At 46.8% G+C, this 23,307-nt stretch overlaps 2 protein-coding genes across 2 annotated transcripts; both read right to left on the bottom strand.

Annotated features, from left to right (window-relative positions):
* Nucleotides 1-578: 578 nt before the first annotated feature.
* On the bottom strand, nt 579-7,438 carry LOC102269342 (HLA class II histocompatibility antigen, DM beta chain). The gene is made up of 6 exons (XM_014476881.2): nt 7,154-7,438; nt 5,459-5,740; nt 3,343-3,627; nt 1,955-2,071; nt 1,521-1,556; nt 579-1,172 (listed from the first exon to the last, which is right to left on the bottom strand). The coding sequence occupies exons 1-6, from the start codon at nt 7,206-7,208 to the stop codon at nt 1,159-1,161; spliced, it is 789 nt and encodes a 262-aa protein (XP_014332367.2). The 5' UTR covers nt 7,209-7,438; the 3' UTR covers nt 579-1,158.
* Nucleotides 7,439-17,671: 10,233 nt separating this feature from the next.
* On the bottom strand, nt 17,672-23,307 carry LOC102284391 (HLA class II histocompatibility antigen, DM alpha chain). Its single transcript, XM_005891381.3, has 5 exons — nt 22,865-23,307; nt 20,350-20,634; nt 18,650-18,928; nt 18,314-18,439; nt 17,672-17,961 (listed from the first exon to the last, which is right to left on the bottom strand). Exons 1-5 carry the CDS (start codon nt 23,061-23,063, stop codon nt 17,957-17,959), a joined length of 894 nt encoding a protein of 297 aa, XP_005891443.2. The 5' UTR covers nt 23,064-23,307; the 3' UTR covers nt 17,672-17,956.

Below are 23,307 nucleotides of genomic sequence, written 5' to 3'. Positions count from 1 at the left end.
CCACTTCCCCCTTACTGGGTGATTGTGGAGCATGAATGAGATACAGCATAAAGCACCTACCCAGTGCCTACAAGCACTCGAGCTGTGGTCCCTTTCCTATGCTGGTTGTGGAAGGAATAACAGCCCAGAATTCAGATCTGAAGTTGAGCTCTGCCCCTTGAACCCTGACTACCTGAGTTGTGATGAAGATCAAATGAAACAGAGCAAGCAAGCTGGTAGGAAGCCTGGCCCGGAAAGTAGAGTGACTGCTAACAGCTAACTTCGCCGCGGTGGGCTGGCTGGGTACCGGGTAATGTTCTTGGCCAATTACAAGTATGAACTCATTTAAGCTTCATTAAGATCTCTTATGAGTTCAGAAAACTGTTAACTTCCTACTATCTCTGACTCTGTGACTCCCTCCCACCAAAGTTTAAAGTCTTCTTATGAATTATCCAGCAGAAAGCCCCCAGTTCCGTCATGTCCAGATGGGAAAATGGGAGGAAACACCAACTCGTCTGCTCCAGGAAGAGCGAATCAAGCCCAGCCCCCGACTGCCCACTGTCCCTCCCCAGGACCACAGGAAAAAACATGGAAAAAAACAGGATTCTACCAGTTTATTCCTCAGAGACAATCAACAGTGACTCACGCCCTCTGTGACACAGGGGGGCCCCCAAGAGGGTCTTTGACCTTCCTCCCCAGATGATATTCACCCCAGATATTTAGCCCTGGGCTCTGCATATGGACAGCACCTTGGTTACAGAATATTTTTACCAGGAATGAGTTTCCCCAAGTTACTAAGGTTCACATAAGGAAGTGAAGTGAAGTGAAGTGAAGTGAAAGTCGCTCAGTCATGTCCAACTCTTCGTGACCCCATGGACTTTACAGTCCATGGAATTCTCCAGGCCAGAATATTGAAGTGGGTAGCCGTTCCCTTCTCCAGGGGATCTTCCCAACCCAGGGATCACACCCAGGTCTCCCGTATTGCAGGCGGATTCTTTACCAGCTGAGCCACCAGGAAAGCCCTCACATAGGGAAGACTGGGAAATTCAAAGAATTAAATAGAGAAACCATAGGGTCCAAGAAGATGTGGAGGGCTGGAGGAGCTGGAGGGCCCCAGCAGCATCCCCAAGAGTTCAGATCCTTCTCACGTGGAGGGAAAGCTGTAGGGTTCTGCCTCTATCAATTGTGCTGACCTGCAGAAGAAATGAAAAGGAATGAAAATGAATAACGCTTCAACGCTTCGAGCCAACTTGACCCCATCGTTTGTCCCTGTAACCATCCATGCCAGAGCCCTTAACACAGTGATGTGGAAAATTTCAGATCACCAAGCACTGAGGAGCCACATTCAGACACACTGTTGGGCAGAAGCGGAAGGGGTCGGTGCTCCTGCTTTCTGCTCCTGAGCCCAACAGCAGCAGCTTCAATCACACTCAGCCTGATCCCAGTGGACGCGCACCGCCCCCACCGTCAGCACGGGAGATAACGCCCTCTGTCATCCCCTCCAAGGGACCAGGAGGCACACAGACCAACAGAGACATTACCTTCTGGATAAGTGGACCCCGGGAGGAAAATGTAGCCTAGGAGAAGAAAATATTTGAGTTGAGGACAGTCTTTTCTTGTTTTTTAATTTTTATTAGACTATAGTTGATTTACGCTGTTCAGTTCCAAGTGTACAGCAAAGTGCATCGGTCACACATACAGCTGTACCCACTCTCGTCTTCGATTCTCTTCCCATCTAGGCCACTGCAGAGCACCGAGGAGTTTTCTGTGCTATTCAGCAGGTTCCTATTAGTGATCTGTTTTATCCACAGTAGTGTGTAGATGTCGATCCCCATCTCTCAGTTGATCCCTCCCGCCCAGGACGGGCCTGGTGGATGAAAGTCTCCTCCATGGCAATGGGGGACGCCACGGGAGAACCAGTCACAAACCCAAAGAGAGCAGAGGTTGGGACTGACGTTTCGGGAGGCTCACTCACCGGAGGAGGTGGCTCTCCGCCAACTGTGCAGACCAAAAACGAAGATGATGAGACCCAGGACCAGCATTACCAGAGCCACAGAAACCTTCACCGTCTGCGCAGGCAACAGCCCAGGAGCTGCGGAAACAGGAACTGAACTGCAACCGGTTCCCAGAGCTGGTCCCCAGAGTGCCTTCGCTGCCTGCGACCTCCGCCCAGAGCTTCAGAGGTGCTCATCCGCGGCCCAGGCCTCACACCAATCCAGGCCCGAGCAAGCAGCCTTTCCTCAAAACCCCTGTCCCGTGGGTCTCTGTTCCTGCAGGTCCCTGAGGAACCCCTCTCCCCAGGTTTGTACCCCGGCTTCCAGATGCTCTCTGAGACCGTGGGGGCCCTCCAGGCTTCCCGTTTTCTTTCTTCACCCCAAAGGCACCCTGACCAAAGAATGGAGGGCCCCCCCACTCCTCTCTTCATTTGCCTGTGGTGACAATACTTGCTCCCTTGACTGCTTTATTCGAGCATTTTCCCATTAAATTGTCTTTCCACCTTTCCTTTCTGCAGTTCTTGCTATCCGAGGGCTTAGGTGTCTCTACCTGTCCACTTTCAGATTGGCCATGGGTCCTTCCAGAATCTGTCTCTGCCCCACCTCCACAGCCCCTACATCCTGGGGCTGGTCCTAGTCTGAATCCTGTCCCCCTCCCAAATTCCTTTCCTTTAACTATCTCCAGTCCTGGGGTTCAAACAGCGATGATTGGCTTGACGCCGTAGCCCCCAAGCATGCACATCAAAGCCTCTGTCAGCCTTGGCTTCCCCTCTCTGACACCAAGAGGGTCCTCGCTCTCCTGAGATCTTTATTTCTCCAGTTCCCATCCCTGACTTGACAACAGTGGAAATCTGAAGATCCTAGAATATTGCATCACAATTTGGGGTTCTGAAAATATGGTTACCAAATCGACTTCCTCTTTTCAGGACAATCAGGCTCCCCTCCCACCTTCCAACAAGCACAGAACACCAACCACAGCACCATAGCAACAGCAAGGATGATTAACGCTTTCTGTCCCAGTATCCCCTGGCCCCATCTCTGGTCGAGAACTCTCCACGAGTTCCTCCAGACTCACTCATTTTCAGCATCTCCCTCTCTTCCCTGTACCGTGGACCTCTCTACAGCTTATTCCCTCTGCCAAAGTATTGGTGTTCTTTTTACAACCACCCACTTGCAGTAGCTCTCTGCTTTTTTGTTGTTGTTGTTGTCAGCCACGCTAGAGCAACATGTGGGGGTCTCAATTCCCCGACCAGGGATCAAACCTGGCCCCCCTGCAAGTGGAAGCGAAGAATCTTAGCCACTGGACTGCCAGGGAATTCCAGTAGCTCTCTGCTTTAATGCTAATTCCTCCCGCCTGCTACACACTTACTCCAGTCCTGAAGGATGAGTTCAGGAGCCCCAATGTGCTCGACCACACAGGTGTAGGTATCCCCAAAAGAGGGGGTTGTGGCCAGATGGGAGACGGTCTGGTATGTCCAGTCTCCGTTGGGCTGGGCGATCCTCCAGGCCCTGCCGTGTGGGAGGACCTCCTGCCCGTTCCTCCTCCACGTGATGGCCACGTCCGCTGGATAGAAGCCCCACACATAGCAGGCCAGCATCACAGACTCCCTCGTGTTAAAAGGAGTGGTTTTGGCTACCTGCACGGTCGGTGGGCCTGCACAGGAGGAAAAAACAGTCACGAAGGAGGGCACCACCCTGGCTTTTCCTCCAACCTGGTTTCTCTCCTACTTCAATGCTTCTTGGATTTTGCCCACCTACCCTGCCGGCCCTCACCCCAGGCCTGCACACATCCCTCTGAAAATGAGAAGCTGGAATATATTCCTCTGTACTCTTTCCTGTCTCCCACTCCATCCCTGCTCCTTCCTTTCTTGTTCCTCCAAAATCCTGTTTGGTCACCGTAAGTAAAAGCTGGGGCTGAACTGCAAGCTGTTTCAGAAGGCATTGTATTCATTGCAAGTACATAAAAGCAAATTGTCATCCAGACTTAGAGGTGGGGGTGAGCAAAGTAGGAAAACACCCTTGTCCTCAAATCTCATTGAACAGATTAACTCAGTAAAAAAAGTATTTTTTCCTTGAAGAGTTTAAGGCATGTGTGCGTGCTCAGTCGTGTCTGACTCTTTGCGAGCTTGTGGACCGTAGCCTGCCAGTCTCCTCTGTCCATGGGATTTCCCAGGCAAGAAGACTGGAATGGATTGCCATTTCCTACGCCAGGGGATCTTCCTGATCCAGGGATTGAACCCCTATCTCAAGAGTCTCCTGCATTGGCAGGCAGATTCTTTACCACTGTGCCATCTGGCAAGCCTGAATAGTTTAAGGAAGCAAGACTAATTCAGGACCAACTCTTAAATTTGGATAAGGGTGGACCCTAATTCATCAGATCATTCATATTGCCGTCTGTTAGTAATTTATTTTTCTAGGTGACCCTTCAGCTTGCTTGGGTGTCTTTCAAATAAAATCCTCAATAAAAATCCAAGATACTGTGTTAAAACGCAGATTCCCTAGCCTGTATCCCTGGATATTTTTATTCAACAGATCTGCAGTAGCTCTCAAGGACTTGCATTTTTATTTTTATGTTTTTATTTTAAATTTATTTCTGTTTTTGTTTTTGGCTGTGCCACACCGCTTTCAGGATCCTAGTTCCCTGACCAGGGATTGAACCTGTGCCCCCTGCACTGGAAGCACTGATTCTTAACCACTGGACCACCAGGGAAGTCCCAGGACTTGCGTTTTTAACAAGCACCTTCCCAGGCAATTCTGAGAAATGATATCTTGAGACACAATACTTTTTAAGATAGAGAACTTCAAGTTTGGGTTTTTGTTTTGTTTTTTTTTGCCAATCTCAAGTCATTCTCTATGCAAGTGATTAGGGAGAGAGTTTGCTTCCCTTGTGGCTCAGCTGGTAAAGAATCTGCCTGCAACGTGGGAGACCTGGGTTTGATCCCGGGATTGGGAAGATTCCCTGGAGAAGGGAAAGGCTACCCACTCCAGTATTCTGGCTTGGAGAATTCCACGGACTGTATAGTCCATGGGGTCGCGAAGAGTCGGACATGACTGAGCGACTTTCACTTTCACTTTGCTTCAGAATTCCCTGGGAGGCTTTCCAAATTGTCCCATGCCTGGGCCCATCTTAGACCCGGGACACCAGAACCTGGGATACAGAGGCACAAGCACTTTGGGGAAAGCCATTCTGGTTCTTCTGACAGTTCAACCCCTGGCTGAACTTGGATCTGTCTCCTGAGATGCCCTGAATCGAAGGAAAACATTTTTACTCTCCCTGCAGAAGCTCCTTGCCTGCTCAAATATCACCACCTGGTTTGCATTCCAGCCCCACCCCTGTCAACCCCCTTGTTTCCCTCTCTTTCTACATCACAGGTGCTCCCATTTTTCTGCTTCTTTTCTGCCCACATCTCAAACCCCCTATCAACAGAGGGAGCCTTCGCGGCCTCCCCTCTCCTCACCGCCCCTCTGCACCCCTCTCTCCTTACGTGTCCTGTGGGTCAGAGAGCTCCAGAAGGGCTGGGTGTGCGCGGCACAGTTCTGCAGACCATTGGACAAGCGCTGGATCAGGTAACTATTATTGTTGAGGAACTGTGAGAGGTACCGGGCCAAGCCGTTCAGCACCCCAAATTCACGAGGAACCATACTGGTCTGCAAGGGATCCCAGCAGGTCAGCAAATCCTTGTTGAAGGAGATGCAATACGAGAAGTCTTTCGGATTCCCATCATCGTCCAACACACAGGTGCTTTCCACGTGTGCCACAAAACCACCTGTAGGAGCCAGAGAAAGGGGGTGGCTCAGGGTCCTCTGCCAGAGCCCAAGGCTCAGTTACATCCGGTAAGGAGGGTGCAGGCTTCCTGCCTGAGGCATCATCTGCTCACCAAACTCACGAACAGGAGTCTCTGCAAGTCCTGATTCAGGGACTGCTGCTGCTGCTGCTAAGTCGCTTCAGTCATGTCCAACTCTGTGTGACCCCATTGACGGCAGCCCACCAGGCTCCCCTGTCCCTGGGGTTCTCCAGGCAAGAACACTGGAGTGGGTTGCCAGTTCCTTCTCCAATGCATGAAACTGAAAAGTGAAAGTGAAGTCACTCAGTCGTGTCCGACTCTTAGCGACCCCATGGACTGCAGCCCACCAGGCTCCTCCATCCATGGGATTTTCCAGGCAAGAGTACTGGAGTGGGGTGCCATTGCCTTCTCCGGATTCAGGGACTAGGTGATCCTAACAGAGAAGTTCCTAGATCCCATTTCCTCTTTACATAAGACTCAGCATGGAGACACAAGTGACCCAAAATTATTTGCATGTTTAAACCCAACGATTTACCCAGGATTAAGACTTTCAGTAAGGCCAATGACTGAGTGAGAAAAGGGGTCAAAGGAAAAAGTCAGGCTTGTTCTGTGCTGGATACATTATTAAATATCCATGCCACATGTATATCTGGAGTACTCGCAGTGTGCCAGACACCGTTCGAGGAACTGGGGACACAGCAGTTATCAACAGGGCCGTCATCACCTTTGCCTACATTCCAGCAAGAGATATCTGTTACACAAATAATTACACAACTTAATTACATTAAATTTTCTACACGGATGAACAAGTTTCTACTGTGTAGCTCTGGCAGCTAGAGTAACACCTGGGATAAACCATAATGGAAAAGGATATAAAAAGAACTATACATGTGCGTAACTGAGTCTCTTTGCTCAGCAGAAATTAACACAATATTGTAAATCAACAATACTTCAATTTAAAAATATAAATTCAAAAAATTGCTGCAAAGCTACAGTACAAAGTGCTGTGGGAGTATATAATAGGGAGATAGACTGCTTTGGCAGAGAAGGCAATGGCACCCCACTCCAGTACTCTTGCCTGGAAAATCCCATGGATGGAGGAGCCTGGCAGGCTGCAGTCCATGGGGTCGCTGAGGGTCGGACACGACTGAGTGGTTTCACTTTCACTTTTCACTTTCATGCATTGGAGAAGGAAACGGCAATCCACTCCAGTGTTCTTGCCTGGAGAATCCCAGGGACGGGGGAGCCTGGTGGGCTGCTGTCTATGGAGTCACAGAGAGTCGGACACGACTAAAGTGACTTAGCAGCAGCAGCAGACTGCTTTGGGGTATCCGAATCCAATAGCAAAACAGAACCCCCCAATACAAAGGGAACAGAGGAAGGGAGAGTCCTTACCTGCTGCGGTGCAGCCCAGGCTGAAGCCCAGCAGCAGCGACAGGAGGACAGTCATGCTCTGCTCTGGGGAGACACGGGGAGTTCGGTCCCCTGGACCAGCTCCTCCAGGGGCCCTGGGTCTTCGTCTACCCCAGAAGTCCCAGCCTGGGTAGAGGATCTCCACACACTAAGTGGGAATGTGGTATTGCCCGGGGCCCCTTGATGCTCTCTAAATGAGCAATTTGGGGCTACTAAGGCCTGAGATAAACCTGTTCCTTGCCAGATCATCTGAGCATTCCAAACTGAGAATTGTCAGATTGCCTAGGTAGGCGGGGACAAGTACAGAGACAAATCATTGAGCATCTCAGCCCAGCATCATCAGTTACCAGGTAGATCTCATCCTGCCCTGGGCTTTTAGCAACTAGTCTCTTACTGTGGAGAAGGCACCCCACTCCAGTACTCTTGCCTGGAAAATCCCATGGATGGAGGAGCCTGGTGGGCTGCAGTCCATGGGGTCGCTACCAGTCTGACACAACTGAGCGACTTCACTTTCACTTTTCAGTTTCATGCATTGGAGAAGGAACTGGCAACCCACTCCAGTGTTCTTGCCTGGAGAATCCCAGAGATGGCGGAGCCTCGTGGGCTGCCATCTATGGGGTCGCACAGAGTCGGACACGACTGAAACAACTTAGCAGCAGCAGCAGCAGCAGCTCTTACTGTTCCACAGAACAACCAGTCTGCAGGTGGATTTCCCTTAGAGAAGGAAATGGCAACCCACTGCAGTACTCTTGCCTGGAGAATCCCTTGGACAGAGGAGCCTGGTGGGCTACAGTCCATGGAGTTGCAGAGTCAGACACGACTGATCGACTCTCTCTCTCTCTCTCTCTCTCACACACACACACACACACACACAGGTGGATTTCCCTAGACTGGTGGAGAGAATAAACCCTGTATCCCCAGGATGTATGCAGCCTAGACTGCCCATTGGTCTAACTGTTTTCTCTCAAGGTCTCCCCAGATACTGAGACAAGGTAACCTCTCTTGCTCCTTTAAGGGAAGTCACTGGGGAACTTAACCCTTGATTACATAACCCGTGGTCTGTCCTGTCGCCCAGGAAACAGGTGGACAAGAGGCACTTGTGGGGAATGCAGTAGAGTCAGGGCTGCTAAGAGTGCAGTTGTCTGGCCTCAAAGCAAGATGGCGGAATAAGAGGCGCTGCTGGTAAGAGCTCAGGGCCACAGCCCTGAACAGTCCCTCCCTGGGCTCCCATTGCTTCTTCCATTCTAGCCAGACGAGCTTCATTTTCCCCTTTCTGCTTTCTGGAGCCAGGACACCCTGTCCTCCTAGCCTTTGAACCATCTCAGGGCAGACCGCTGGGCAACCCCACTAATCTGCTTGATAAATAGCTGGTCATGAGCCAGTGCCCATAGCTCACTTGTCTCCCGCAAACTCAAAACTCCCCTATGTGTTTCCCTGACAGGTGCCATCTGTCTTGGGGCAGGCCCTCCTCGCATTGTGAAGCCACTAGAAAAATGAGATAAACGTTCCCTGTTCTTCTAACCCAGGAAAAGACAAGCTTCACGTAGCAATTTATTCTCACCTGTGACCTATACAACTGGTAGATTTTTCCATTACAAATGTAAAACCCTCAGTTGACTTCCCTGTGGTCCCCACCAGGCTTCAGGGCTGCCTCTCCCCAGCTTGGTTCCTGAAAGCTCTTGAACTTGACTTAATAGTGAGCTAAACAAAGGAGGATGAGGAAGGAACCCCTTAACATGACACTTACCTGTCCCCCTCCAAGTCCCTGACTCCAGAAGAATACGATATTTCTGAAGAAGAAAGGAAAGGGGAAAGCATATCCCCCAAATGAATATATAGACAAATATCAGGAACCAAAGGCTGGTTTTGTGTAATTAATTGAGCTTCACTTCAACTGTCTTGAGTATTGTTGGTAATTCACTTCAGTTCAGTTGCTCAGTCGTGTCGGCTCTGACCATGTTTTCCTACCACCCCCGCCCTCAACCCCACCTGGTTACAAGATTGTTCTACACTTGAACTTCTCTAATCAGCCATGAAGGGTGTTGAATGAACCGAAAACGGAGGAGTTGGGGGGGGGGGTGGCGCGAGTCCAAAATGTGTTGAGCTTCTACTTTATGGTGGATACTATGAGATCCACACTGTTTCATTTACTCTTAAAAGTCTTGTTATGAATGGTCCTTCTTACAATTTGGAAAACAAGTTGAAGATTCACACCAAAGGTTTCAAGGTACACCCACACACACACTGTCCTAGGACTGAGAGGACCACACAGAGGTAGCTTGTGGCGGCCCCCGCTCAGAAAAGGAAAAAGGGGAGAGCCAGCACATCCCTCTGAGTCTTATCTTTCCAATGCTCAGAGCTCCTCCCACTCCAAACCAGTGTCTCTTCTACTTTCTCTTTCAACAGTCTCAAAACTGTGTGAGTTCTCCTACACACATGATCACTTCTCCTTTGAAAGTCTCTCCTCCACCTCCAGGTAGGTGGTGAGCCTAACCTTAGGAACCAGGTCTCGGGATCCTTATCAAGGTCTTCAAAGCCTGCCTGGAACTGGAATTCTTGCTGCGTGGCCCTCTGCCAGCTCCTGGAGGCTCAGCGAGCTCCCTCTTGTGCCTGGGTCTCTGCTCAGGCAGCCAAAGGAGATGTGAAACCTTCCATAAGGCAGCAACAGGAAATGCAGGCAATTTCACTTCTCTATTAATGAGAAGATTGAAGGTGGTTTTAGAATTAAGCTGGACAGAAAAACCCAGAGACCTGTGCTCAGCGAAGTGGTTTCTTCCTTCCCTTTTTCCTCTTAACTCTACTTTTTTGTGTTTGATTTTACACATATAGCTCTGTCCCCCACTTCTAGTCAACTCCAAAGAATATTTCAACTCTCTTGAGCACTGTTGGTAATTCACTTCAGTTCAGTTCAGTCGCTCAGTCACATCCGACTCTTTGCGACTCCATGAACTGCAACACGCCAGGCCTCCCTGTCCATCACCAGCTCCCAGAGTCAAACTCATGTCCATCAACTCGGTGATACCATCCAACCATCTCATCCTCTGTCGTCCCCTTCTCCTCCTGCCTTCTTCCCCAGCATCGGGGTCTTTTCCAATGAGTCAGTTCTTCGCATCAGGTGGCCAAAGTATTGGAGTTTCAGCTTCAACATCAGTCCTTCCAATGAACGCCCAGGACTGATTTCCTTTAGGATAGACTGGTTGGATCTCCTTGCAATTCAAGGGACGCTTCAAGAGTCTTCTTCAACACCACAGTTCAAAAGCATCAATTCTTCAGCACTCAGCTTTCTTTACAGTCCAACTCTCACATCCATACATGGCTACTGGAAAAGCTATAGCTTTGACTAGATGGACCTTTGTTGGTAAAGTAATGTCTCTGCTTTTTAATATACTGTCTAGGTTGGTCATAGCTTTTCTTCCAAGGAGCAAGTGTCTTTTAATTTCATGGCTGCAGTCACCATATGCAGTGATTTTGGAGCCCAAGAGAATAAAGTCTGTCACTGTTTCCATCGTTTCCCCATCTATTTGCCATGAAGTGATGGGACCAGATGCCATGATCTTAGTTTTCTGAATGTTGAGCTTTAAGCCAACCTTTTCACTCTCCTCTTTCACTTTCATCAAGAGGCTCTTTAGTTCCTCTTCGTTTTCTGCCATAAGGGTGGTGTCATCTGCATATCTGAGGTTATTGATATTTCTCCCGGCAATCTTGATTCCAGCTTATGCTTCATCCAGCCAGGCATTTTGCATGATGTACTCTGCATATAAGTTAAATAAGCAGGGTGACAATATACAGCCTTGAGGTACTCCTTTCCCAGTTTGGAACCAGTCTGTTGTTCCATGTCTGGTTCTAACTGTTGCTTCTTGACTTGCATACAGATTTCTCAGGAGGCAGGTCAGGTGGTCTGGTATTCCCATCTCTTTAATTTTCCACAGTTTGTTGTGAGCCACACAGTCAAAGGCTTTGGCGTAGTCAATAAAGCAGAAGCAGATGTTTTTCTGGAACTCTCTTGCTTTTTTGATGATCCAACGTTGGTAATCCATTTTGAATTACCAACGGATGTTGGTAATTTGATCTCTGGTTCCTCTGCCTTTTCTAAATCAAGCTTGAACATCTGGAAGTTCATGATTCACATACTGTTGAAGCCTGGCTTGGAGAATTTTGAGCATTACTTTGCTAGCATGTGAGATGAGTGCAATTGTGCGGTAGTCTGAACATTTTTTGGCATTGCCTTTCTTTGGGATTTGAGTGAAAACTGAGCTTTTCCAGTCCTGTTGGTGATTGGATGACCATTTATGTAGAAACCAGGACTGACATTAGGGAACCCCAGGCAGCTTCTCTTGTGCTGTCCCTCTGTATTTATTTATTGGCTATACTTGGTCTTCATTGCTGCTCTAGTTGTGGTGTAAGGATTTCTTGTTGCAGTGGCTTCTCGTTGCGGAGTACAGTCTATAGGGCTCTCAGACTTCAATAGTTCTGGTGCACGGGCTTAGTTTTCCTGTGGCTTGTAGGATCTTCCTGAACTAGAGATCGAACCTGTGTCCCCTGCACTGGCAGGTGGATTCTCAACCACTGGGCCACCAGGGAAGTCCCTGTCCCTCTTCTACTGCCACTATAGAAGGGCCCAAAGAGTAAGTCCCCTCCTTGCCCACTGCCTCTTCCACCAACCTAGCCACCATGGCCAGAAGTGGACTAACTATGGTGTGTATGTGCAAAGCATTATACGAACTCCCAAGAGCTAAGAGATGTGGCCTCTGCCTCCATGTCGTTCACTTGCTGGTCGGTTGGAGAGTGGAAAGAAACATCTAGAAAGAGAAGAGTTTTTGTTAAAGCAGGCAAGCAATCTGGATAGTGGACTTAAAAGAGAAAAGAGAAGTCATTGTGGGTTTGGTGCACAGGAAGTCCTCTCCATTGAGTAGGCCTGGAAGTGGGCTGCATTCATATCAGAGAAGAGGAAGGCGGTTGGTGTATAACTGCACAAGCTTGGAAATGCAAGTTTCTGTTGAGGGTCTACCAGCCACCTGGACTGGTGAAAACAAAAACAACTTCAGTGACATCATTGGCACATGGAAGAAATTCACTAATGTGGTCTTAGGCTTTTTCTGAGAGGCTGGCCTTAACACTGAAGCCCTTCTAGGTACTTCCTAGTGTCCCTGTACGCACACAGGCTCCTCTTCTGGACAGACGGTTTTCACTTAAGCTTCCATTTTATAAAGTCAAAAATTGTTCAACCCATCCAACATCTGTAATTGAAAACCAAGAGTATAAGACCACATTTGTGACTTCCTTCAATGTCTTCTCAAAACTACACACTTCTGCATTGGGTCAGGATTACATGACTTCCCAGTCTGTTCAGCTTCACGTCCACCCACATGCCATCCCGCCTCTTCTCATTCTCCAACTTCTCTGTTGGGATTCACTACTCGAGACCCTGACCTTTGGGTTACAGTGGCTATAACTAGTTCAACATCTTTCCATCCTGTAGCCAGATTACTTGAACTGCTAGCATATATTTTCCCTGATTTGCCACCACAAGTCTTTTTTAAAAAACATTTAATTTATTTGACTGAGCCAGGACTTAGTTGCAGCTTGCAGGATCTTTAGTTGTGGCATGTTGGATCTTATTCCCTGACCAGGGATCAAACTCGGGCCCCCTGCATTGGGAACATGAAGTCTTGGACACTGGACCCCCAGGGAAGTCCTGCCACCACCACTCTTGAATCATGTTATTACCTTCTCATCTTAACTATGAGAAAATGGAGGCAGAGGGAGGTTAGTGACTGCTCAGCTTTACCCAGATGCTGGGTAATAGCACGATGACAACTCAGGATTTATGATTCAAAATCCTACACTATAATATCTTGAAAAAGTGAAAGTATTAGTCATTCAATCCTGTCTGACTCTTTGCGACCCCATGGATTATAGCTAGGCTTCTCTGTCCATGGAATTCTCCAGGCAAGAACACTGGAGTGGGTAGCCATTTCCTTCTCCAAGGGATCTCCCTGACCGAGGGATCAAACCCAGGTTTCCTGCATTAGAGACAGATTCTTCACCATCTGAGCCACCAGGGAAGCCCCATAATAATATCTTAATAATCAGAAAATAATTGAAAATTGCCAACCATTTATAGCAGGAATTTAAAAACCATAATATATTTATATATTTAGAAATTAACATACAAAAGTATAAGAACTTTATGGAATAAAAGGAAAACTTTATTAAAGTATATAAATGAAGACCTCAAGAAGTGAAGAGACATACCATTATTCATGGATGAGGCATCCTATCACAATGAAGAAGTCAGGTTCCCCCCATATTTCTAACAAAAATCAAAGCAGAATTTGGGGAGAATTTGACAAACTGATTCTAAAATATATATGATAATAAAGTCCATGAGAATCTTAGACAATTTTGATAAAGAAGAGCATAATGTAGTTTTCTGGGAAGTGAGGTGGCAAATAAATGGAAACTAGCACTGTCAAATATGAAAACATTTTTAAAAAGCCTTAATAATTTAAACATGTTTACGTGACCTCAGATCAGACATGACAACCCGCTGAATTTAAGCATATTGGTCAGGGGAGGAAAAGAAACTAACCAGGATTCCCTCAGTAAAGGCCAGTGAACAGGGAACAACCCAGCGCGGAATCCCTGCCCCGCGGTGGGGCGCGGGACACGTGGCTTACGGAAGACCCAGGCCCGGCGCCGCTCATGGGGGCCCAAGTCCTTCTGATCGAGGCCCTGATTAAAAAAATAATTTAAAAAAATAAAAATAATAAAAATTAAAAATAAACATGTTTAAGTGAACAAGGAACTGACAAACCAATTGAACAGGATAATTCAGAGATAAATCCACACATATGGCAGAATTTGGGATAAAATTCCTGGGAATAAATCAAATAGTTTCTAAATGACATTAATGTCAATTTAGTGTTTGGAGAAAAAGAAAGTTGTAAACATACTCACACCATATGCAAAAACTCCAGATCAGTAAAGATCCAAATGTAAAAGGAGAATAACAAACACCAGTAGAAGAAGGCTTAGTGTAATATCATAGATGGCCAGATAAAGCAAAGCATTTTTACCCAAAATTATTCATCAGAAAAGAGAGAATTACCTTCGATATAAGTCCTTAAGTTTTTCCCTTTCCAAATTATGGCCACTCTTTCAAAGTTCTTTGGAGAAGATACATTATTCTAAAATGATTTCAATTAATAAATATGTGACATATGCATACTGTTTTCCACAGTGGCTTAACCAACTTCCATTCTTACCAATATTGCATAAGGATTCAGCAACAGTATAGAAATTCCTCAAAAAAATAAAAATAGAACTACCATATGATCTAGCAATTTCACTTCTGGGTCTTTATTCAAAGAAAACAAAAACATTAATTCAAAATATATATATATATATATACACCCCATGTTCACTGCAGCATTATTTACTGTAGACACAATATGGAAACAACATAACTGTCCATCAGTGAATGAAAGAATAAAGAAATTGTCATGTGTACATATAATGGAATATTATTCAGTAATAAAAAATAAAATGTTGTCATTTTCAACAACATGGATGGACCTCAAGGGCATTATGTGAAATGAAATAAGTTGGAGAAAGAAAAATATCATATAATCTCTTTATTATGTGGAATAATAATAATAAACAAGCTTATAGAAAGGGAAGAGAACAGATTTGTGGGTGCCAGAGACAGGGGCCAGGAGGTAGGAGAAAAGAACACACTGGTTTTGGTGGGGCGTTTTAGTTTAAATAAATGGATTTATTTTTAAATCAATCAATCAAATAATTTAGAAACCATTAGCATAATCAAAAATAAATACATGAGAAAAATTAGAATAAAAATTATTTTATGGAACATGAAAGTGGAAACAGCAATATGTGTTAAAATACCATGTTATACATTATGTGATTTTAAACTTGTGAGTAACTAAATAAAAGTAGTTAGCAGACATTTGACTATTTGCCTATAACTTCTATATACCTAAAGCTTTATATTTTGAAACTGGTCAAAATTTTTAAAAAATATTCTCACTGAGAATATGGAGACTCACCTTATCACTGTGCTTTATGTTCCAGCAAAAATTATAACTTTACTGCCTTGGGTTTGGAAAGAATTTCTTAAGATTATGAAAGCACAAACCATATGGGTTTTTGTTTTTGTTTTTTTAAGTTTTTGGTCACATCACGTGTATGTGGTATCTTAGTTTGCTGACTAGGAATTAAACCAGTGCCTTCTCCATTGGCAGTCTTAACCACTGGACCCCCAGGGATTTCCCACCATATGGGTTTTGATCATGAAAATGAAATCATTCTATTTAGGGAAGGAACCGTATACAAACTTAACTGATGAGCAGCAAAGTGGAAGAAGGCACTTACAGTATTTATACGCTGACATAGGATTACTATACAGAATATATCAGAACCCCCCACCACCACAGTCACATGAAAAAACCATTTTTAATATAGATGAACAATATAAATCAGCAATTCACACAGAGAGAAACCTAGGAGATGATGCCCAGCCTCACTAGTAAGGCAGGAAAAGCAAATTAAAACATGAGACCACTTGACGCCCACTGAATTGCCAATATTTGAAAGTCAAATAACTTCCAGTGCTAGTGACAATAAAGGAAGGTGAGAGTTGGCGGGCGTGTAAACTGTTTATGGTCCCTGAATCACTGAAATGACAAAGCAGTCGCGTGAAAAAACCAACACATGAGCCAAGATGGCGTAGCCATGAGAGCAGAGCCGGGGCTGAGTGCCTCAAGTCTTGGAAGAGTTCAGTCAAGGTCGGTTAGGGCTGGAAGATTAGGAATAGGTTCATGGAAGAGGAGGCACGAAGTTTTTTATTAAAAGGGGGACCTCAGATGAGAGAGGGTCTGGAAGGCTTCTTGAATATTATAAGTGGCAGTATCACAGAATGCTTGATCAGAGAGCACCTAACCTAAGCCCACCACTGTACAGATGAGGCGTTTGAGGCCCAGAGAGAGAGTGTGACTTGCCTAGGGCCACACAGTGTAGTTAAAAAGAAGGTTTGGAAATTTTCTGGTGGTCCAGTGGTTTTCGACTCTGCACTTTCACTGCCGAGGGCCCAGGTTCACTCCTGGTCGAGGAACTAAGATCCCACAAGCCAAGAGGTGCAGCCAAAAAAATACAGCTAAATAAATAAAAGCACTTTTAAGGCTTGAGTGGCAGGAAGTTTCTGGATAGGTTGGAAAATGGGGAGAGAGAAATCAAGAAGAACTAGAAAGCAACAAGGGACAGATGAAAAAGTGAAAGAAAAAGATATCAAAGAGAGACCATATAATACTTGAAGGTAGAGTCAAAGGTGTTTCCAAAAAAGAAGTTAATGATGCTGCTGAATTCCCCAGTGAAAATCTTTGCTAAGTTACAAGCACTTTTTCTACATGCGAAGCACTGTTCCAAGCATTCTGCAAGATATTAATTTATTTAAGCTTCACAGCAACCTTATTCAGGGAGGCCCCACTGTTAACATCATCCTTTTACAGAAAATGACACCAAGACACAGAGAGGTTGAAGAATTCATCCAAGGGCACACAGCTACAGTCATGACTGAATCCCCAGAGGTCTGGTTCTGCACCCCATCTTCCTAACCAGTACACGTGCTGCTCTGAGCAATAAGATGGTTCAGAGGAGGTGCCAGGTCCTCGGAAGAAGTGAATATTTTCCCTGAGATTCTGATACAAGGCAGAAAACAGAGACTCTTGCACCAACACCAAAATAATTTCACTTTTCACCTTAACGCCACTCCCTCCTTCAAAGCAACTCCCAGACCTCGAGAAAAGCAAGAAGAAAGTGCAGGCAAAGGGAGTTGCCACCATTCGCCACGCGCCCCACCACACCACCACCGCCCACACAGGGCGGCAGCAGCATGGCTCCCTGGACAGTCCCCACAGGCCACGGGACAGGCCATCAGAGAGGACACGGGAGTTCTGGGCCCTTCCAAGCTGTTCACATTTCACTTCAGTGATTTTTGATTACACTATTTTCACAAAACCGAGATGACTGAGTTAGAACAGCATCTGAAGTATTATTTTTCCCACTTTGAAGCTCTTATTTTCCCAGCTGTGGTGAAGGTTGAAGGTAGTTATATATTCCTCAAGGCAGCCTCTACTAGGCATGAACATTTTCACAAACAGTAGAGTGCAAAAACAAAAACAAAAACAAACAACAAAAAAAAAACCAAGCAGCTTCCTCCACCATTGTGTGAGCAGATTATCAGAAAGAGGCTCTGCTTTCCTTGCTCACATATTTTGCACAGACTAATAGGAGTAAAAGCCATTGTGCTGTGTGGAGACCAGAGAGCAGGAGTCAGCCATGAGTTAGGGGTTTTCCCATTTCTCTCCCTAATGAGGGCAAACTGTATCAGGTGAAGGCATGTTGAGTTTGACATGATAACCTACTAGAGTTAAAGTATCCAGAAATAAAATATCATGAGTTAAAAAAGAAGCCACACCAATATTAAGAAATAAGATTTATTGCCTTGACATGGCAGGGTTGTGATCAGAAGGCCACTCTGGGTTCCCCTGGATGCAGAGCCCTCAGCTGAGAAACCTGGGTACAACACACGCTCGCACAGACACACACACACACACACACACACACACACACACACACACACCCACCCCAGAGGAGTCCCAGGGCCTCCTGCTCTGGGAAGGAGAGATCCTGGTCAGGATGTGAGAACCTGAACACCTCCTGCTTGGATGGCTGCAGCTGTTGGCATCAGACTCTGGTCAGGAAGAGTCAGCCTGAGGAGAAAGAAGGATGGAGAAAATACATCGGGGGGGTCCTTCTCATCCCCAAAGGGCCTTCCCCACCAGCAACACACCAGCCAGAAGTTGCTCTCTCTTTGTCTCCAGATCATCTCCAAACACCCTTCCTCCAGCTCCCCCGCTGCTCCTCCCCCACGCAAAGACATCCTCCCGACCTGTAACTGCATGTGTGCATCCGGGGCCTCAACCAGGAGGATGGGTGTGCAGATACAGGCCTGCCCACCCAAGGGCCACTGGGTGCTCCCTGGGTCACAAGACGGTCCCCGGCAAACTCACATGTGCGCCAGTGTGTCTGGCTCTCCCGCCCCCTCCAGACACCCCGACGTACCCCCTAAGCACGGCTTTCGGCAGTAGAAGAGGACCAAGCCAACAATGATGCCCAGCACACCCAGGCCAAAGGCCACGCCGCACAGCACATTCTCCAGAAGATCAGAGGGCAGCGCGTTCTGGGGCACTGGAGAAAAAGGGGAGCTGATCAGCCCCGAGACCTGGTTGGGGATGACGTGGCTGTCTATGACAGGGCAGACCCCGAGACTGGGAAGACTGAGCTCGGCGCAGAGCGGGAATGGCCTGAACAAGGCCAGGTGGAGAAACAAGCCCTCCCATGGGTCCACCTCTCTTCAGCCCCACAAAGGAACCCGGCTTCCAGGGAGAAGGGTCTCACCCCAAAAAGCAATTGCTGTGTAGCCATCGATCTCATGAGTCACGATGCAAGAGAAAAGATCAGAGGGTGCTGGTGTGACGTTTAAGTAGGAAAAGGCCTGGAAGGTGAGTCCATCAACCGCGGAGACAAAAGTGGGCCCGGTTCCTTCCACAGGTGCCGACTGATGCTGCCAGTTCACGGTCAGTGTGGGTGGAAAGAGATTACTGATGAAACAGACCAGCGTGTTGGGCTTGCCAAACTCCAGGGGCTTCAGTGTGAACACCTGAACGATGGGGAACCCTGTGGGGGGATTGAGGCGTGAGGGAAGGAAGCTCAGATGGGACCCCCGTTTATGGAAGGGCCGTGGCACATGGAGGAGAGACGAGGAATTGGGGCTCTGGGGGAGGTCTTTGCCCAGGCAAGAACCAGACCTGGACCACAGCCAGACCACGCCGGCCCCGCCACCCTAACTTCCTGCAGCACTTCCGGTCTGGACCGCACGTGGGCACCTGACCACGGGCTGTCTTCTCATTAAAAATGCAGGCACATTTTAACCAGGAGTTTGGGATTAACAGACACACACTACTATATATAAGATCAATAATCAATAAGGACCTACTTTACAGCACTGGGAACTCTAATCAACATTCTGTAAAAACCTATGTGGGAAAAGAAACTGAAAAAGAATGAATATATGTATGTGTGTAAGTACACCTAAAACTAACACAACATTGTACATCAACTGCTCCAATATAAAATAAAAATTAAATTAAAAAATAAAGGTAACCACCGAAAAAAAAGAACCAATTGGTAAAAAACATTGAAAATACTGATTTTAAGGATCGTTTCAAGAACTATATGTTTGGACATATTTGAAAGACATACTCATCACATTTATATATGTTTTTAAAGTTACCTTGTCATCCAATTAATGTCAACTCAGTTTTGATGTGGTATTGTTGTTAAACTCTTGAAAAATGTACATTAAAACACATTATGATTGTCAACTATTTCGTTTAGAACGGTTGGACAACAAGGTCCTGCTGTGTGGCATGGGGAATTATATCCAGTCTCCTGGGATAAACAATAATGGAGAAGAATATTTAAAAAGGAATGTATGCATGTGCATGACTGTGTCACTTGGCTGTGCAGCAGAGATTGGCACAGCACTGTGGATCAGCTATATTTCAATTAAAAACACACATTGTGATGTCCAAACAATTATGGCAGAATAATAAAATAAATATTAACAGAGCTTACTTAATCCATGTAGTTAAGCCTAGTTTACCAAGGCAGTTAACTACCATTTCGTTAACTCAGCTAGGGCTTTCATCTACTATGATCCATCAACATTTCCTAATAAACTCAAGTTTTAAAATAAATAAATAAAATGAAATTCAGACACATCATCAGATACTTCCATTCTCCCCTTCCATCTTGCTGAGCATCAACCACAGCACAAGTGCTAACAGTCAGAAGGCATCAGTTGGTCCCCGCTAAATTTATCAAGTTCCATAATTTTGAATTACTACACCCCAGGGGCTTTTCTTCTGCCCACAACAAAAACAGAGTGCAGACCATGGGTGGTAGAAAAATCAAGGTTCAAGGGGAGAACCAGAAAGCATGAGAGATGGGGAATTGGTGTGAAAGGGAAAAATTCAGTGTATAATGAGGTTAAGAGGGCAGCTCCCCTCCCCACCCCTACAGAAAAATGCCCTGACCTCTAGACACTGGGATTTGCCCTTCAAGTTCTGGGCCAATTTCCTCGATCATGGCCCGGCAAAAACCTTTGTCAAACATAATGTCAGAAGTATCTCCGTGCTGGTGAGCCCAGTCAGCAAATTCAGGCAAGCGAGGCACTCGGATGCTCTGGGAAAAGTCGAAGGAGAAAAGCTGGTCCTCGTCGTAGGACTCAGAGAGCGCCACGTTGGGGCTCCAGTCCTGGCAGTACATTGTGTGCAGGAACGTGTGGTTTTGTAGCTCATCCCTCCACCCTGGAGCAGGAGCTGCAAAAGAGACAGGGTGGGGTTCAGGGAGGTGGGATCCCCTTTAGCTTAGAAAACAGCAAGGGACTTCCTTGGTGGTCCAGTGGTTAAGAATCCACCTTGCGATGCAGGGGACTTCGGTTGGACTCCTGGTTGAGAAACGAAGGTCCCACAGCTGAGAAGCAACTAACCCTGTGCACTGCAGCTACTGAGCAATAGTTTAGGTGCCTTTGTGCCACAACTAGAGAATCCATTTGCCGCAACGAAAGATCCTGCATAACCTAATGAAGATTCTGCTTACCTCAACTAAAACCCAACACAGCCAAATAAATAAATATTTAAAAAAAAAAAGAAAACAGCAAGCCCTGCTCCAGGGAGGAGGGGGGCAGTGGTGGGTTTACAACCCCTCTTGTGTCTGTCACTTAGGCTCTGCCTCCCAATAGGGGCAAAAAAGAAATTACAGAATCTCTCCAAACTTTCCCAGTCCATAAAAACATCAACCATCTAAAGCTATAACAAGTAAAAGGTTCTAGGATCTAAAGTGACAAATTCAGTTGACAGAGTTGCAGCACTGACTGTATTTTTGTGCCCCAAAGCACCCAGCCAAGGAGGTAAGTTGTGGCTCAAATTCAGCTTGCATTTTGCTAACCAAGCCATGCATCCTGGCACAGAGTTGTGTGCGTGCATGCTAAGTCCATTCAGTCATGTTCAATTATTTGCGACCCTATGGACTGTAGCCTACCAGGTTCCTCTGTTCATGGGATTCTCCAGGCAGGAGTACTAGAGTGGGTTGCCATTTCCTCCTCCAGGGGATCTTCCCGACCCAGGAGTCGAACCCACCTCCCGAGTTGGCAGGCAGGTTCTTTACTGCTAGCACCACCTGGGAAGTCCTGGCACAGGGCTACTGTCTCCCACAGAAGAGACCTTTGTGTAATTCCCAGGCCATCCTGTTGACTTGTGAAGGGCCTGATGGGTTTCCCAGTCTTCACGTGGATGGAGGAATGGTCATGATCTAAGCCATAGACAACAGTACCGTATCCTACACTCAGACACACACAAGTGTTCAGTCGTGTCCGACTCTTTGTGACCCCATGGACTGTAGCCTACCAGGCTCTTTCGTCCGTGGGATTTTCCAGGCAAGAATACTGGAATGGGTTGCCATTTCCTTCTCCAGGAGATCTTCCCTACCCAGGGATTGAACCCGAGTATCCTGCATTATCGGAGAAGGCAATGGCACCCCACTCCAGTACTCTTGCCTGGAAAATCCCATGAATGGAGGAGCCTGGTAGGCTGCAGTCCATGGGGTCGCTAAGAGTCGGACACCACTGAGTGACTTCACTTTCACTTTTCACTTTCATGCACTGGAGAAGGCAATGGCAACCCACTCCATTGTTCTTGCCTGGAGAATCCCAGGGACAGGGGAGCCTGGTGGGCTGCAGTCCATGGGGTCACAGAGTTGGACACGACTGAAGTGACTTAGCAGCAGCAGCAGCAGCATCCCGCATTATAGGCAGACACTTTACCATCTGAGCCACCAGGGAAGTCCATGGCAGACTATAAAACCACTCTCCAGGCTTATTTTCAGGCACTTCATTGGCACCAGGCCTCTCTAAAAATATCTTCCCTCCCTCAGCCCTGCAGATCTTGCAAAGACAGGACTGGGGGAATAGTACCATAGCTACAGGAAATAATCCCTAATTCTTTGAAACTCCTGGCAGGAATCTCCCCAGCCAGAAAGATTCTACTCAAAACCCAATACCCAGAATGATAGACAGAGTAAGAGGGATCATCCAGGTTCTTCTTCCATTCCACTCCATTCTTTTCAGAGAAAGAAACTAAGGACCAAAAAAGTTAAGAGGTTTTTCAAGAATTGTAAGGTGAATTGATTTCAGAGTGCAGGGTTCCTAAGTAGGAACAGTGGAGATAACATCTGTTTTGTTCAAATCCCAGCTCTACCACTTACCAAAGGGGTGAACTTGCCCAAGTTACTTAAACTCTGAGTCTCATTTCCTTCATCTGGAAAATGGATATAATAATCTCTGCTTCAAGAGACTGTCTTCAATGGAACCTACGAGGCACCTCTGGCATTGTTTACCATTCATCCATAGCATGGCTCTCTTTCCCAATTCTGTCGTCTCTGCTCTCTCATCACACTTTCACCGCTTACTAAGCACTCTTGTCCTTTCAAATACCCCGGCTCCCTAGGCTCTACCCCAATCAGGATGGAAGTCAATGAGAGGTACTGTCATACCTTCAGGGGCGGTCCAGGACAGGGGCAGCAGCCACAGAAAGGAGAGCAGCCGTAGCAGCGCAGCTTCCTGGCTCAGCTCATGATCCATATCTTCACACCTCCCCGGGGGGCTAGGAACTACCAGCCAGCTGACCCAGGTCCCCAAATTCCTTCCCAGATCATGTTTCTCCAGCTCACTTCCCTCCACTGCCCTTGGCATTCTGGATAAGCCAATCACGAAAAGTGTAGGGTTTGACGTTATCAGTTGCTGGGGAGAGACCTGGGGCAAGCCACCTTTTGAGGACTTGGCTCTTTCACCCGGCCAGCCTTGGGGTGTAGCTGGCGGCGTGGGGAGGCAGTGGAGGAACGTCTGCCTCCTGGTGGGGATCCCTCTCTAGTATCTGGCTGTCAGCCTCAGCCTGTAACCAGACCAAGGGACTCTTCTGAGCAGCACCACCCCGTGG

The sequence above is a fragment of the Bos mutus genome, chromosome 23 (genome assembly GCF_027580195.1).
Source record: "Bos mutus isolate GX-2022 chromosome 23, NWIPB_WYAK_1.1, whole genome shotgun sequence".
In the NCBI taxonomy this organism is placed as follows: Eukaryota; Metazoa; Chordata; class Mammalia; order Artiodactyla; family Bovidae; genus Bos; species Bos mutus.
Note: the sequence above shows the minus strand (reverse complement) of the source record. Positions and strands in the feature narration are given on the sequence as shown.

Excerpts from the sequence above, each read along its gene's own strand:
- LOC102269342 (XM_014476881.2), bottom strand. The coding sequence starts at position 7,208 with ATGACTGTCCTCCTGTCGCTGCTGCTGGGCTTCAGCCTGGGCTGCACC. Across the intron at positions 3,628-5,458 it reads CTCTCTGACCCACAGGACAC|GCCCACCGACCGTGCAGGTA; the intron begins GTAAGGAGAGAG and ends CCTCCTGTGCAG. Across the intron at positions 2,072-3,342 it reads ACTCATCCTTCAGGACTGGA|CTCCTGGGCTGTTGCCTGCG; the intron begins GTAAGTGTGTAG and ends CTGTTTCCGCAG.
- LOC102284391 (XM_005891381.3), bottom strand. The coding sequence starts at position 23,063 with ATGCCAAGGGCAGTGGAGGGAAGTGAGCTGGAGAAACATGATCTGGGA. Across the intron at positions 20,635-22,864 it reads GTCCTGGACCGCCCCTGAAG|CTCCTGCTCCAGGGTGGAGG; the intron begins GTATGACAGTAC and ends TCTCTTTTGCAG. Across the intron at positions 18,929-20,349 it reads GCAAATCCCAGTGTCTAGAG|GGTTCCCCATCGTTCAGGTG; the intron begins GTCAGGGCATTT and ends ATCCCCCCACAG.